Below are 16,021 nucleotides of genomic sequence, written 5' to 3'. Positions count from 1 at the left end.
GTTTATAATTAGTCAAGTGAAATCAGAATACACAAAAGCAAAAAAATATGAAGTCAAACTAGTATTAAATAAAGCTAGTGTTATATCAGAAGCAGGCTGTGAATATGTTGCAGGAGCCAATCCCAAAGACAGTTGTAAACATATTGCTGCTCTTTGTTATGCTCTAGAGCTTTTCTCCAAAAATGGGGAAATAAAGTGTGCTCAGAATTGCACCCAAGTTCTGCAAACATTTCATCGACCAGCGAATAAGAAAACAACACAAAATCCTATAAAAGCGGAAAATCTGCCATTAGCTTCAGATGCTCAGATGCCTCGTCATGAAGTGAAGCCTCTAAGTGCAATAAATCAAGAAAGCTATGAAAATTATGTACATAAACTCAAAGTTCAACACATAAACTCACTTTTTCATATGCTGTAAAAAAAGAGCCCATTTCACAGATAGGTGTACTTCATGACCATTACTATGGTGTTGATCCACTGATGACATTTGTAGAAACAATAGTTGCTGCTGATGAGGTGAAGAGAGCGCAATTGGAAAAATCAACGCAAGAGCAGTCTCAACAACATTTGTGTTTCAAGGAAAGAGAATGCCATTTAACAGCTGTCATACGAGAGATCCTGAGAAACTTGCTCGACAATTAAGAATGAGATCACATTTTCAAAATAATAATATGAAGTGTGTTCTGCAAATGGAGGGTTTAGCAAGGATGAGTTCGAAGAAATTACTGATAATCATGTTGTAAGGTGTGGACTAATAATTCATCCAGAAAAGAATTACCTAGCAGCCTTTTGTGATGGACTTATAGGTAATGAAGGAGTTCTAGAATTAAAAGGACTTCCAAGCCAGAAAAATGATAAGATTTGTGTAAATGCTGTGCCATACCTGCAAATGATAAGATGGAATATCATATTAAAAAGACATCATAACTACTTCTATCAGGTTCAAGGACAGTTGTATGTGACAGGACGACAGTACAGCTGCTTTGTGGTGTACACAGTAGTTGACATGCTTATCATAAAAGTCGAGAGAGATAATGTTTTCTTACAGGAAATGTCATTGTAACTAGATAAATTTTACAAGCAGTATTTTGTTCCATCACTTTTGTCTTAAATTTTGAAAGATTTTTTCTGTTGACTTAAATTGATTCCTTCTGTATCTCATGGCTTAATAATGGGCCAGTGTTACTTAGTTGCAGTGATATTACCTATACAGTATATAAGAGGTATGCATGAAAAAATATAAATGAAGAGAGTTGTATGAAAATATCTGGTTTATTATTCTTATTTTATCATCTATCATGGTGTAAAATGTATTGTTTGTTTATTTTTATTACTAAAAACATAAAAAGAAAGCATTTTTATAGATCTGATGCAAACAGTATGCTGTGTAAACTATGACATCTTAACTTGACAAAATATATGGATTCGTTGAAACACGTTCTCGAAAAAAAAAATACTTTGTCCCTTCAGTCCGGAATTATTTTCTTCCTGTTAATTGGAAGTCTTCAATATCTAGCTAAAAATTTATATATTTTCTTTAACTACAACGTAATGGGTTTTCCATACGGTTTGCATCAATTGTATGAAATTATGAAAAGGAGGTTTACATGAATTGAATTCTGAAAATCAAAACTACAATACGAAAAAGATAATTATAGCATGGCTAATTACAACTAGCTGCATTTGAGAAAGTCTAAAAATACAAAGGAATCAAACTTCGCCAAGAATAAAAATCACTAACAAATTCAAATATGTATAAGAAAACTTCAAACTTTAGTCATTTATAGGGCATTTCTTACAAATATTACTTGATTTGCTAGATACTGAAAGTACGTAGGTTAAGGTAGATTTATATTAAGTATTTTTCAGTAATTTGTGTTCGATTGTGTCCAATTTAATTATTCTTTTGATTGAAGAAATAAAAATACATTAAGACTAATATCCTAAACCATAATTTTGCAATAAACGTAACTCAACTACAGAAGATTTTACAAAGAACACTTTTATTTTACATCAGTGCTCTTTCATTATTGATTTTCTAAAGTTGCAGAGCATATAGCAGACAAATATTATTCTGTTGAATAAGCGTATTTTGCTGTACTGCAACTTTGATTGCAGAATTTTGTAAGTTTTTCCAAGCTTTATTGCCCTTTCTACATGGATCCCATTAGAGGCAATTCTCCTTGTCTCTATGTTTTCTGATTGGGAAAACTGTTTTTTCTCTTTCAGGAAAGGTGTAATATTCAGTGACACACCTTTCACACATAATATATCTTGGATATTTAAACCTCTGTCAGCCATTACTGCATCTCCTTCTTCCAAAAGATCTAATAAGCCAGATTGTATAAATCACTATCTTAAACAGCCCCTCCCCCATATGCATCACAAATGAAACCTGAGGAATTGATCCCTATCAGCACTTTAACTGTATTACAATTTATATAATTAGAAAATGTTGCTTGCTGGACTGTTGGATTTTTTGGTTTCATTGTAGACACCTCAGAAGCATCTATAATGACCCTGGTTGTGGGATATTTTTCCTTAAATGTAGGTGGAACATGTGACAAAACAGTTTTCTTATCAAGCCATATGTTTAGCTCTTTAAATTGAGCACTAATTGGCTAATAAACAGTCGTTAACTCTTGGTCAAAATTATGGTACCACATGTGCAATGTTCAAGATTGAATCGATTTCTAGGAACTGAATATGAAGAAAATGCACCCAACACATTAGGATAAATTACTGTATGTAGACACACAATATTATAAAAGCAAATTTTCAGCATCAGGGATGCGTAAAATATATATTTCCGTGAAAAACTATATATTTTTTTCATGGAAACCTATTTTTTCATCTTCAAAACAGATTCTATTCATACTGCGTATAATAAACTATTTAAGAAATGGTACTCAGAGAAAAATTGATGTCATGAAGGCAAGAAGTGCAATTCATGAGTATTCAACAATTTTCATTGTCTTGTGAGAATATTCACTGAATTGTTGGATGTGGTCATCAGAAAAGCGTGAAATGAACTTGCCCAATAAGAAATATAAATAGGTGCATTATTTTTACAAGATCAGACATAACCCCATGCACAGAAATATTATTACAGGGTTACTGTTATAACCAAGCCAGTTTCTAGTGCGGACCATAAATGTACATATTTTTCCAACACTCAAAAACCGGCTCTTCATTCCAACTCAGATCAGTGCTGACAAATCATATTTCATAAAGAAACATGTGTTAAGTCATTCACTGTATGAATGTTTATAATACTCAGGGTTGGAACTTAAAGTACACTTTCATTTCTGACATATCACAAAAACTGTCTTTGATAAGTGGAATGACATTAGTCCAAAGAAAATATCTAAAGCAAGTGCTTCAATTTCGCATTATAGATACTCACACAGAATAACTGATCAACAGAAAAAAATCGAGTTTCATGAAGATTTAACTTCTGCACACATGAAGGAAATTATGATAGAAAATGTAGCACTACAGCTCAGGGAGAAAGAATTTAGACCTAGATTAGGAAAATGCATAGAAAAATACCACAAAAATTGTGCAAATTTTCGAAATTAATCATTATTAAGGAAGAGAGTGCCAGTACCCAGCAGAATGTTTGAAAAGACATCAACCTACATAGCAACCAAAACAGACATCAGTCATTATATAAAGGAAATTTAAGTAGGGATGGAAAGTGTTACCTGCATTTCAAATGAATTTACATATAGATCATGACATGCTACCTATTCATTTCCGTGCAATACTTTCTCCTGTATAATTGAATAAATTTTGTTTGTCTTCCGTATTTACAAGACAATTTATTCAAGAAGTATGTGTATGAACTGTCAAACATTTACTCAAGGGGTAGTAATTTTATTGGTGATGCTTTCAACTGAAAAGATTATTCTGTATCGCAATTCAATGTGGGCGAGAAATGGCATACAAATTTTGAATGGACACCTCCATCATAAACAGGATTATTTTACATGCTATAAATCTATGACATTTACTCCAACCTTCACTTCTATCACAAAGGATGTAATTCTAAGAATTTTATCACCTTTTAATATTAATCAATTTCAACCAGATTTGAACACACTACTACCAGATCCAACAGCTAGAATGGTATCCACTAGACCAGTCAGAATCAACTTCTTGCTCTATGATGTCACACATCAATAAGCTCAGGAGCTCTGTAAGAGGAGAAGCTTAGATAACAGTGTCAAATAGAGTCAGTGGGGTGAAAACATTATGTGGTAGTGGATTTAAAAATCTAACCCATGATTTGCTGCAATTAAACTAGTGGTGTTACCTTTAATTGTGGTGCGTTTACTTCTAAAATAAAAAATTAAAATTACAAAATAAATTATTTTTTACTTTTGTGTGTAACCGAACACTACACTTAAAATTATATCCATTTAACATTTGTAAGTTAATAATTAAAGTTTTAAATTTCTCAACTAGAAATAAAATTAAAACAATATAATTATAACAGAAAAATTAATGAGATATGTTCCTATTTTTTCATTGTATGTAATAATGAATTAAGCAACAAACTACAGTATTTTGATGCTTAATGCCTCCAGTCACTGTACTGTAGGTTTGTGTATACTGTAGGTTTGTGGTTATGTATGAAGCTATGAAACTCATATTAATTAAATTAGTGTATTCTATGTTATAATCTTCATTATTTTAATTAAAATATTAATTTAAAATTACAAGTATATGCATGTCTCAATCTATAGTTCGCATTTACAAAACTTATAGATGAACTTTGTTTCTACTCCATTGCAACTAAAACTGAAAGGTAAATACAGTAATTACTTTATATATCACAAACTGAATGGAACAAACTTTCAGTTAGTTAATTTAGTCTACAGATCAGCTGTGAGAACATCTGTGCATTTTCATAACAAAAAATTATTTGGAAAGATAAAATATTCTCACATTCACGCAATTCTACAGAGACTAAATTAAGATCTTGTACACATAGCTGAAGTGTAGTTTGGTATATGCAAGAAACTGCTTTCAAAATGTAGAAGTTATTACTTAATTTCAAATACTGAAGCTGAACAGAGAATATTAAATTTAAGGGCAGGAAATAAAACTGAAAAATCGACCAAGGGAAATTAATACTTATGTATAAACAATATGCTAAAATTCCGAACTCTTTCCTCAACATCATAACAGCTACACAACATATTTCAATTTTTTTGTTTTGCACTCAAGTGGAAAGAGGAAATTCCTTATTGTCATGTATAATTAGGCTATGCTGAATTCAAGTCGGAAGTTCAAAACTTCATATCACGTACTGATTTTTCGAGGAATATGATTTTAAATTTGTCACAAAAACACATGAAATAGGCATAATTGAAATATTATTCTAACTATAGATGTAGCCATGTCTGACTTCACACGCATATTTTCAACCAATTCCTACTCTTCAGCAATCCTATCGCAAAGTAAACACACGTGCAGAAAGTTATCAGTTGTCTGTCTATTCCTGTTTATGTGCATGCTCCTTCATCTTTTATGAAAATATGGAAGATACCATCCCTGGCATGTAAGTCACTTGTTAAACAGGGAAAACATTATTTTGAAACGACCAAAGCAGGACCATGACAAAGACAAGGACCACTGTAAGAAAAAGGACAATGTCAAAGACCATGGTAAGAATCATTTGGACCACGATAAAGATCATGACATGGACCATGATAAAGATCACGACATGGATCACAAGCACGTTGACAAGTATCATGAAAAGGACCACAACAATGACTCGATAAGGATCATGACAAGGACCACGACCACAATAAAGATCATGACAAGGACCATGACCACGACAAAGAGAACAAGAATCACGATAAGGACCACGACAAGGGTCACAGTAAAAATCACAATAAGGATCACAACAAAGTTCAGAATCACAAGTTGAATAAGGATCACAATGAAAACCACGACAAGGATCACAGTAAAGATCACCACATGATAAGGAACAAGGTCCATGAACAGTAATGAATCCTGGGGATTGCCCGGGAGGGATGTTCCCCCCAAGATTTCAGATTTTTTAAAACTAAGTAATATAATTTATACAAAAGAACATTTAACACTGGCTTTATGTGACAATTTTACATATAAGAATAGTTTCATATTCATATTCACCATGTTTTATGTAACAGTATTAACATTTTTCAGTTACTGCTTATATTAACATTTAGTAGTATTTAAAACAAAATTAGACGAATTAAAGTTTTATTTCTTTAATTGACCCCAATTTTTATGTTCCTTTTAGATAAGACTACCTTTGATGTTGTTATGTTATGATCTGAACTCAATACTAGTCACAAATCAGTTTAACACAAAAATGACACTATGACAGAATTGCCCTTATCTATCACAAGTAGCAGGGTGTGATTTGATTTGAAGACCTGTCATATTGCTGCTATGATAAGTTTCCATTTTCATAGCTCCAAGAAATGACCATCACCACTCAATATGTGACTCATAACGATGAAGACAACCGTGAACATGTGTGAATCAGCCTACTCTGACACAGCACAGCATCTGGCTAGCTTATTGCCTTACTGTTTGTATTACAGGAGCATTCTTATCTCTTCTCTCTAATTGCACTGCAAGTTGGAGAAATATATTTAAGATTCCTATAACAATGTTGATGCATTAATAGCAAGTAAAGCACAAATAATCATTTTTGTGAAATCTAACTAAACTTGTTACAATCATAGTAATATGAAATGTTGGATATTATAATGAAACACCGTATATTACTGTTTTTTTATTACAATAAAAACACACAATAGCCATAAGCAAGTTCTAATTTATGTAACTTAAAAATAATAGTCTATGAAGTCTTAATGATAAATCATCATATCTAGCACATGCAACACGAATTACAAGTTTTTTTTAGTAGGTTATTTTATGACGCTTTATCAATATCTAAAGTTATTTAGCATCTGAATGAGATGAAGGTGATAATGCCGGTGAAATGAGTCCGGGGTCCAACACCGAAAGTTACCCAGCATTTGCTCATAAATTACAAGTTTAAATTTAGGTATTTAATATTTTACAAACATCACTTATTAAATACAGTCTACTTTGTATGAAAGCAAAGTGATTGTTATAGACACTCAGAACACAAAAGCTATCACTTCAGTCAAAAAAGGAAACATACTTCCATGTTCAATTTCAAAATTGAGGTGGTCAGAAACAAAAGGGTGTAAGTGCATTTACGTTATTTTCCATAAAATGTGATTAAAAGTTTACTAAGCATTCGTAAATTCAGTGAAGTTTTAATTTTAAATGTTAATGTGCGATGTGGTTAAAAGATATATCCCTTTACCACAGAAATGTTAAATCATTTCTTTTACCCTACATGCAATTAAATCATTTTTTTCTTATAGAAATGTTACTTACGCCTCTTTTCTTCTAACTGCCCCAATTATTATCTCCAAATTATGTAATCACAATACTTACAAAAGTAATGCAATAACACTGAAGAGTCAAAGAACTGACACTTTTTCACAATGCTATCTTAGTGCTTCAAGAACTTCTCATTGATATTAAAAAAAAAAAAACCTGATTTACTTTTGAAGAATTCAGTTGTGATCTTCATTCTGTCAAATGTTCCTGGCTTCAGAGAATACCCTTTCACAAGGGACATATGTAGCAAGTGGACAAAAACTCTCCCGAACCAATTGACTCAAAAGAGGATAATTATTTTTGTGATTATCCCACTATTTAAAAAGATCCTCTTTCTCACCAATTAAGTTGGCATGAAGATATCTTTGCACCTTGATAATAGCACGAGAAGTTGTCATTCTGTCTGATAGTAATGCAGCCACATTCTTTCTGTAGGACTGCCACATTGAAAACTCATCTTCAATGTCATTTACAGGCTGTTGGTTTGTGTTATTGCATGTTATTATATCACTTCCACCAGGAGTGTACTGAATTGAAGTACAAACAAACAAATAAATAAATAAATAAATAAATAAATAAATAAATAAATACATTTGCAATTGCCAAGAACTAGGTGAAGACAAAAATCACACTGTGACAAGATTACCATTATCTATCACAGAGATTTTTCCAGCGCTATCACAGTTTGGAGCTGTGACAGCAAAACACTGTCACACCCCACAAGTACTACACAGTCCTTTGTTATTTCAGAATAATAATGCTTTCGTCATTTGGGAAGTGACTTTTGTGTCATACAGTATTAAATCTATTCATTGCAAGGTCTTAGCTCTCATGCATCGAGTGCTATGAAATACTGAGAAGACCTGTATGTGTTCCAAACCTTCTCGAGAAGAAGTCAGTAATCTCACTCCCACATCTCAGCACTGTCACTCGCAGGCTTCCCTTCTCGGGACATGTTCCTAAATTTCCCATATTGCACCTATGATACAGGACTTCATAAAGACAAAAATTATTATAAAATAAGCATCCTTAATAAGGTGCCAACAATATTCAGCTAACATACCAGGTGTCCACTTTGCTCTGTATCATTTTTTCATGAGAGCAATATACTGATGAAAATGTTATCCATGTTTAACACTCATGGCATCCAGTTTGGAAAGAAAGAAGTCAAGTGGAAATGTAGGAAATACATTTTCAATGACATTATATGCCAAAATTCTAATGCTTTTAGTATGACCTCAATAATTTCTTTGTAGTTCGTAGTTTTCAGTTCTTACATTTCCTAGAAAAGTACCAAACAGTAAACACAGTCTTCAGTTCCAGTTCAGTTGCATTTTTCAAGTCCAATTACAGGTCTTGCATTATTTCACAAATTTTTGGGCCAAATAAATTCTTTCTTTCAATTTATCTTCACTTATTCTTGGAAATTTTTCTTTCAAATACTACAATTCTTGTTTACAGCATTTACAAATTTTTTCATTAAGCTTAAATTAATGTGAAGTGGTGATAGCAAAATTTCGTCTTTCTTAACTAATGGTTCATATATGACATTCATTTCCCCTGGTACCCAAGCATACCTTACATGCTACTCTGACTTCATAATGTTTCTCCTTAGTTTGACTGATCCACTCAGATAGAATGCAGCAAAATTTTGTAGTAACCCTATCACCTTAAGGGGCCACAGATTTTTCCACTCATATTTTGCGTAGTTTTCAATGTTTAAAAGTAAATTCATGTTTTTGTATGTTTCATACTAGCAGCATGAGCAATAGGCACAGAAGGTACAAGTTACCATTGTGAAGCAACACTACTTTTATACTTAATTTTGAAGAATTAATGAAAAGGCGCCATTCTAGTGGGTTGAAATGACTGCTCAGTTAAATCATTTGCCCACCAACGTCATTACAATACACTAGTTTGTCATTTAAAAAAAAATGGTTCACACTTACTGCATGCTCTATGACACCAGGTTCAAAGCAAGTTCCACCCTTGGACACAAGAGTTTAACTGTTCAGATGAAATTTTTGTTAAAGCCTCTTACTAAATTATTAAGTTCAGCTTGGGAAATCAAATGAGTTTTAGGTAATAGCAGCTGGAATTCAGGACCATCAACATTGCGTCTTGGGGTCCAGAGTTGGTGTCAGAAGGGATATGTGAGATTTCATTATATATGGTTTATACTGTGAAACTTCTCCAGACAACCACCCCTATTCCCGACCTCTATCATCTGGCACGGAATATTATTCTCATAAGACCAATGTATTTTGTCCCTCTTTAAGATGACCACCTGTTTCCCCGACCAAGGATTTTGACAGTGAAACAAATGGTTTTCCCCCTTTAAGACGACCAGAATTTAAAATAAAATTGGAAATACTGTAGTATTATTCCTATACAGTATTCTTAGAATTAAAAAAAAAAAAAACAGATCTTCACTCTCGCCCTGTCCGCAGACCGCTTTCAGTCATTCTATCGGTCGACTCAGGTAGTTGTATTGTGTCATCTTTAGAATTTTAAGAATAATGGCATTTCAGTGCCAGCAAGGAACAATAAAGCCAGGTTCACTGTTTAAGGTTACTGTTAAGTTATTTTCCTAATTGCATGTCAAAAGATACAGTAAGTCTCTCTGACCATTTACAATATCACTTCTGATAAAAGGTTTAGGAAAGATGGGTTTGTATGAGTTTTGACAATACAGTACACTAACAAGTTCTTGGCCTACCTGACAAATTGGATTTAAAAGGGCAATTAAAGATGCTCTTGACAGTATTGCAATGCATAGGTCTCTAGCTCTTGAATTAGGAAATAAAAAGCTTTATGAAGTGGAGTGGAAGTGAAGTGGAAAAAGAATATGAAAACATTATCATCAACAAACGTTTGAAAAATTTAGTACAAACATCCATTTTGAAATACACCATGAAAAATGATTAACTGGGATGCAAAGTAATTTTTATTTCCCATTTTACTGTAGTACTCCAGCCTACTTTTTGTTTCATTGTACAGTATTGAAAATATCACTATTAAATGTAAGATTCATTGTGTATGATAAGTTACACTTGAATTTTAGTCTCTTATGAATCCTAAGAAATCTGAAAAGGTTGAGTTTTAAATCCTTCATTAGGCTATATGCTAAATTTAAATACTGTATAAATCTAAATTGTTGATACCTCTTTAAGAAGACCATCCCGCTAGATGACCACTTTTTATGTGCAATTTCTGATGATCTGCTTAAAGAGGTTTCACTGTACTTCAGGTGGTATAGGAATTTATAGAGAATTGCCATGTTGCACTGGTCTTATAGCAAAAACAATATCTGGATAAACTCTGATATGTTTTGATTTTGAAGAGGAACCACTAACTTTTGTTGGGCAAATGTAACAGTTGGTAATATGATCCACTGATTTTCACCAAGTTATTGGAACGGCAAATGACATTGATTTATGAGTAGGCTGCAGATTTAGAATACTTGCATGGTTTTTTTTTTTTCTTTAAATATAATGGTATGAAAACATAATACTAAATAAATCCATAAATGCTATTAGGACTGTACATGCACAAGTTAGCACTATTTAAATAAATCTGTCATTGCAACATAGATAAATTAAACACACGCAGTTCATAGAAACAAATTCTAGAATTGATATACGAAATACACAGTGTCAAACAACAGTATCTGACAAACGCGAAAATACTACTGAAACTGTATGTTATTATAGCCACTCTCAACATCCACAAATGCCATAAAAGCAGGTATAGAACAGATATGTTTGGTTGGGACAGTTATTTGCAACATATGCAAAACACATAATCCATTGCATCGAGACGACATAGCTATCTACAAATGTGCAATACACGTGGCCTGTTGCAACAAGAACATACTGCTTATAACCGATTTTCTACAAAATTTCAAGTGTCATCGCAAAACATATTTCACTTTCGAAGTGAGATCATGAAGATACACTAGAATAATGTATTTTTTGTCAGGTGTAAATTTAATTTTTTTACAGTGCTATGAATGCAGCTGGCTACGGACTGAAAGGTCCGGGGTTCGATCCCAGGTGGTTACAGGATTTTTTCTCGTTGCCAAACTTTCAGAACGGCCCCGAGGTTCACTCAGCCTCCTATAAAATTGAGTACCAGGTTTTTCCCGAGGGTAAAAGGCGGTCAGAGCGTGGTGCCGACCACACCACCTCATTCTAGTGCCGAGGTCATGGAAAGCATGGGGCTCTACCTCCATGCCCCCCCCAAGTGCCTTCATGGCATGTTACGGGGATACCTTTACCTTTACCTTTACAGTGCTATGAATAGGAGAAAAAATGCAACACTGTAAAGTCGAGAATCTAATGATAGCATTCACAATCTCATTTTCTGGGGTGGGGGGGAAGAGGGGGGGGGGAAGCTAAGCCTGCGCCTATGGCCTATTTATTTCGAAATCTACGAATCCAAGAACTATAATTTCATATAAAACATAATGTTTACAGATTTCATCCACTTTTTGTAAGATAAAGAAAGGAATATTGAAGCATACTGAATTTATAGATGGCGACGACTTCACAAATTATTAATTATGTATAAACATTGTCCAAAATTGGTGAACTGAAATTAGTTTCACCAACTCACCTCACTGGAATTTGATTGCTCGGCCATTCCTGGCAAAGCCATCAATGGATGCCGAGCAACCTGCAACAATACAAATATCACAATAAATCAGTTGTTTATTTCTTAACGTTCAAGTAACATAATACAGAGTAAACACAAAGTATATCCTTGATTATAAACATTTATTACTGCAAAATTACGCTAGATACAGCAAATTATACCTCAACTTAAAAAGTTTTTATGCATACACTTCAACATGTGCTCTATTTGTTGCCAACAGAACATCTTACGAAACCTAATTTCATGTCATGTTTTCACCAACACTTTGCTTTTCCGACCCCCAAATCCGAACATTGTGTCTGTTGACTTTTCCAGAAGTGTGAAAGATTGTATCATCAGGAAAACAAACTTGTGTTATTCAATTCATTGCAGAATGTCCAAAGCAAATGCAGAATTTCGAGGATGAATGTCTGGCAACAAAGTTTATATGATTTGCACTTTGTACGCATGAAACTGTGGCCGATTGCGCAAAATTTCAACCCCAGTACTCTGAGATATATCAAGTTCTTTTGAGGCAAGACATGGTGATTTTTTTTCGGACAGTGTTCAAAAGCTGTGTTCACAGTATCAACAGTCTCATCTGTTACTCCAGGTCTACAACTACTCTGATCTCCAAAACTGCCAGTCTTTTTAAACTTTACATGCCACCCTTTGATGGTTGGTTAGTTAGTGAGGTTAAAAAGGGTGCATCAGCTACTATGGCTACTTGTGCCCTTTCCTTTGATGTTGGATTTCATCCATATTCCCTCTGAAATTGTCAATGAACTGCAATAGGCTACCTTGTTTCATGAAATGCACTGTGCTTCTTCCTGCACAGGTGCCATTTTCACATTGAATTTTACTGTACTGCAGTGCTATAAGTAAAAAAAGACAACTCTATGAAGTGAACAATACAATGCTTTCATTTTTGTCTTTGATAGCGTTTAAGTTACAATTGTTCATAATCAGGGAAGAACTTTATGTTTAACCTGTATTTCAACCCAGTATTCCCTCAGGTCACATAATTTGTTCGCTAAAGTCAATTTCAATGCAATGTGGTCTGATGGTTTTATTTTTCTTCCTGAGAGGTTAGATAATTACAGAACCATTAGCCACAAATGGCTCATTGTGTGCCCATAAACTAGAAATTATCCCAGGAGTTCGGAATGGGTGATTTTCTGCATGATGTTGCTGGGTTTGATTTCCTGAATCACCTCAGGAGACATTTGTTTTCCAAGGTATCAATGCCTGATATGGCTTAAACCTGAATAACCAGAAGAATGTAAGAAGAGGGGAAAAGTGAAAAAACAGAATGCTAAAGAATGTGAGAAAGCAAATAGTTTTGGCGTTAAAATTTCAATTCCCCCCCCCCCAAAAACTGAAAAAGTAAGAAGGTATTCAAAGTGGATGATTGTAATAAGAGTGTCATTCAAAGAAGTCATTTCTAGAATATTATGCTGAACACAAAGAAAATCCTGCAGTGAAAGAATTATTGTTCTGTAAAAATAAAATCCCTACTGATGGTGAGGGGGGGGGGGGATGAATGAAATAGTGTTTAATAATTCTAGAATTATTATTGCAAATACAAAACACAAAAAATTGTATTTTCTCTTATACAGAGCTATTATTATCATAGGTCCCAGAAGAGAGCAGCCTGCCGGCCGGCCACGCCCTGCGTGGTTTCCGCTGCGTACTAACCATTTCTCCCGTGCAATCGACCTCCAGTAGCCATATGGCATTCAATGTGCTTACAAGTCATGTAATGAAACTCTCAATTCTTCAAGTGTACAAAGTTAGTGTATAAAGTTTAGTGATTATTATGTATTTAGATAATGCCTAGCAACAAATTCTCATTATGTGAACGTGTGTATATGTACAATACGTACAGTTACCCTTAAAAGGAATGAGATGACTCTTGGTCGTCGGAAGTTAAAGTTCTACAGCGCGGTTCACTCGATATCAACGTAACAATAAGTAACATGACAAATACAACAAGGACCACAGCAAGGACAAAGACCAGAATAAGGATCACGAAGAAGATAGCAATTTAAGGCCACGATTTCACAACATAGCTCGAGTCACAAAATATCTTTGCTTCTCTGTACTGAATGGCAAATGCCTGCTATGGGATCTACATTCTGGACTGCTGCTGTCACTGTCTTTGTCTCGGTAGCTCATATAGTAGCGTGTCGGCTCCAATGTATAACCGAAACATCTCTTGTTCGATCCCAGGTGAAACTTTTTTTTAATTGAGGTGTAATTAATTTCTTCAGAGTTCCTCGACTGTCTAATTTGTCGAAAAATATGGAATAATTTATGCCCAATTTCTGGGTCTTACAAGTGGGCTGAACCTCGTCAAAAAAATCTTAAAGTTAAAGTTAAAAGTATTCTTCCTCAAAAATCATCAGAAACAAAAAGAGACCTGTTAACTTAAAATCTTGTCCACATGTCATCAGCTTCTATTACAGCTCTAAGTCAATCCGGCATGGATATAACGAGATTGTGGAATGAGTTCTGATCCCCGGCGAGATCTTCCCAGGTGTCAACAACTTGATTCCACAATTCGTCTCTATTTCGAGGGCGTCGGTGGGCATAGGTGGCTATTCTGTAGTGACATAAACATAGATTATCTCTCGGAATTTTTCTGTAAAAGTAAATTAAATTCACTCCTTGAAACTGAAAACCTTAGTCATTAAGTAATTTTCCCACCAGCATACAAGCTGAAGTAGAACAGCCATTGATAAAAGTTTTGTACACAGAATTAGACTGAATTTCTATTCGACAGAATCTATAATCAATGGCTTGTCTGAACATGATAAACAAATCCTAAGTATTTCCAATGTCACTGAAGAATTTCAAAATATTAATTTAAAAACTAAAATAGGGTCGTAAATGCTGTATCTAATGATTATTTACATTTATGTCTACAAAATGAATCTTGGAAAAACGTATATGATACTGGTACTACTGATATTAAGAGTAAATGTATTGTATTTCTCACTTAATTTCAGAATCACTTCAGTGGATGTTCTCCACTCAATGTTGTGAAAAAGTTCAAAAGTAAACAAATGTAGATAACGCAGGGACTTAAAAATCTCATGTATTAAAAAGAAGAATCTGTATGTAATGAGTTGCAATGTAATGATCCTCATGTTCTTAAACACTACAAGAAGTACATTGTAATTTATCAAAAATTATGAAAGAGGGAAATAGAATACATTTGAATAGAAAAGTACAAAATTCAGATAATGCAATTAAAGCTATTCGGAATATTATTAAAGTCAAACTTGTAGATATCCTAAGAAAGAAAATATTTTTTCATTAAAACCAGTCATTATAAAGTAGAGGATCCCAAATCTATTGCAAGTTCTTTTAACGTCTTATAGTATATAGTACAGAAATATTATTGACAACTTAAACATTCAAGATTTTGCAAAAGATACTGCAATTGGTTACTTAACAGATGCATTTAATAATTAGTATTAATATATGAAGAGTCCACAGCAAGAATGATGGATGTCATTTGGAATACATTTTGCAGGAGAAACAATTGAAAGTTTGAAATGCTTAGCGCTCAAAGCTTAACTGTGGTTTTCCGATCATTACTGGACAATGACTATCAGTGTTAATGCCATATAACTCTGTATGTACATTCTATATGTCCTAAGCTATGCATTGACAGCATTGGTTCATTTTCGACAAGAAAGTGACATCCATTATTCTTGCAGTGGACTCTTCATATGTAATTAGTCAATAACTGCAACAGTGCTTTTTCATTCAATCATAACATGAATAAAATTGAATGCACATTAAATTAAACACTATTGCACATTAAATTAAACACTATTGCAAACACGTAGATAAAATAGTTAAAATCAACTGAAGGGGTGAGAATGAAATAATCCAAAGCCACACTTTTAACAAAAATTGTTTTGTGCAAGTG

At 33.7% G+C, this 16,021-nt stretch overlaps 1 protein-coding gene across 4 annotated transcripts in view; it reads right to left on the bottom strand.

Annotated features, from left to right (window-relative positions):
- Positions 1–16,021, bottom strand: part of LOC138707924 (mitogen-activated protein kinase kinase kinase 1-like) — a 138,469-nt gene that overhangs the window by 102,521 nt on the left and 19,927 nt on the right. For all 4 annotated transcript variants that reach the window (XR_011334447.1, XM_069837988.1, XM_069837990.1 and 1 more), the window contains exon 3: positions 12,061–12,120. Coding sequence is in view for 3 of the 4 variants with exons in the window: in XM_069837988.1 (XP_069694089.1) it covers positions 12,061–12,120 (60 nt within the window). In the remaining variant the exon portion in view is untranslated. The remainder of the gene's footprint in view (positions 1–12,060; positions 12,121–16,021) is intronic.

The sequence above is a fragment of the Periplaneta americana genome, chromosome 10 (assembly GCF_040183065.1).
Source record: "Periplaneta americana isolate PAMFEO1 chromosome 10, P.americana_PAMFEO1_priV1, whole genome shotgun sequence".
NCBI lineage: Eukaryota > Metazoa > Arthropoda > Insecta > Blattodea > Blattidae > Periplaneta > Periplaneta americana.
Note: the sequence above shows the minus strand (reverse complement) of the source record. Positions and strands in the feature narration are given on the sequence as shown.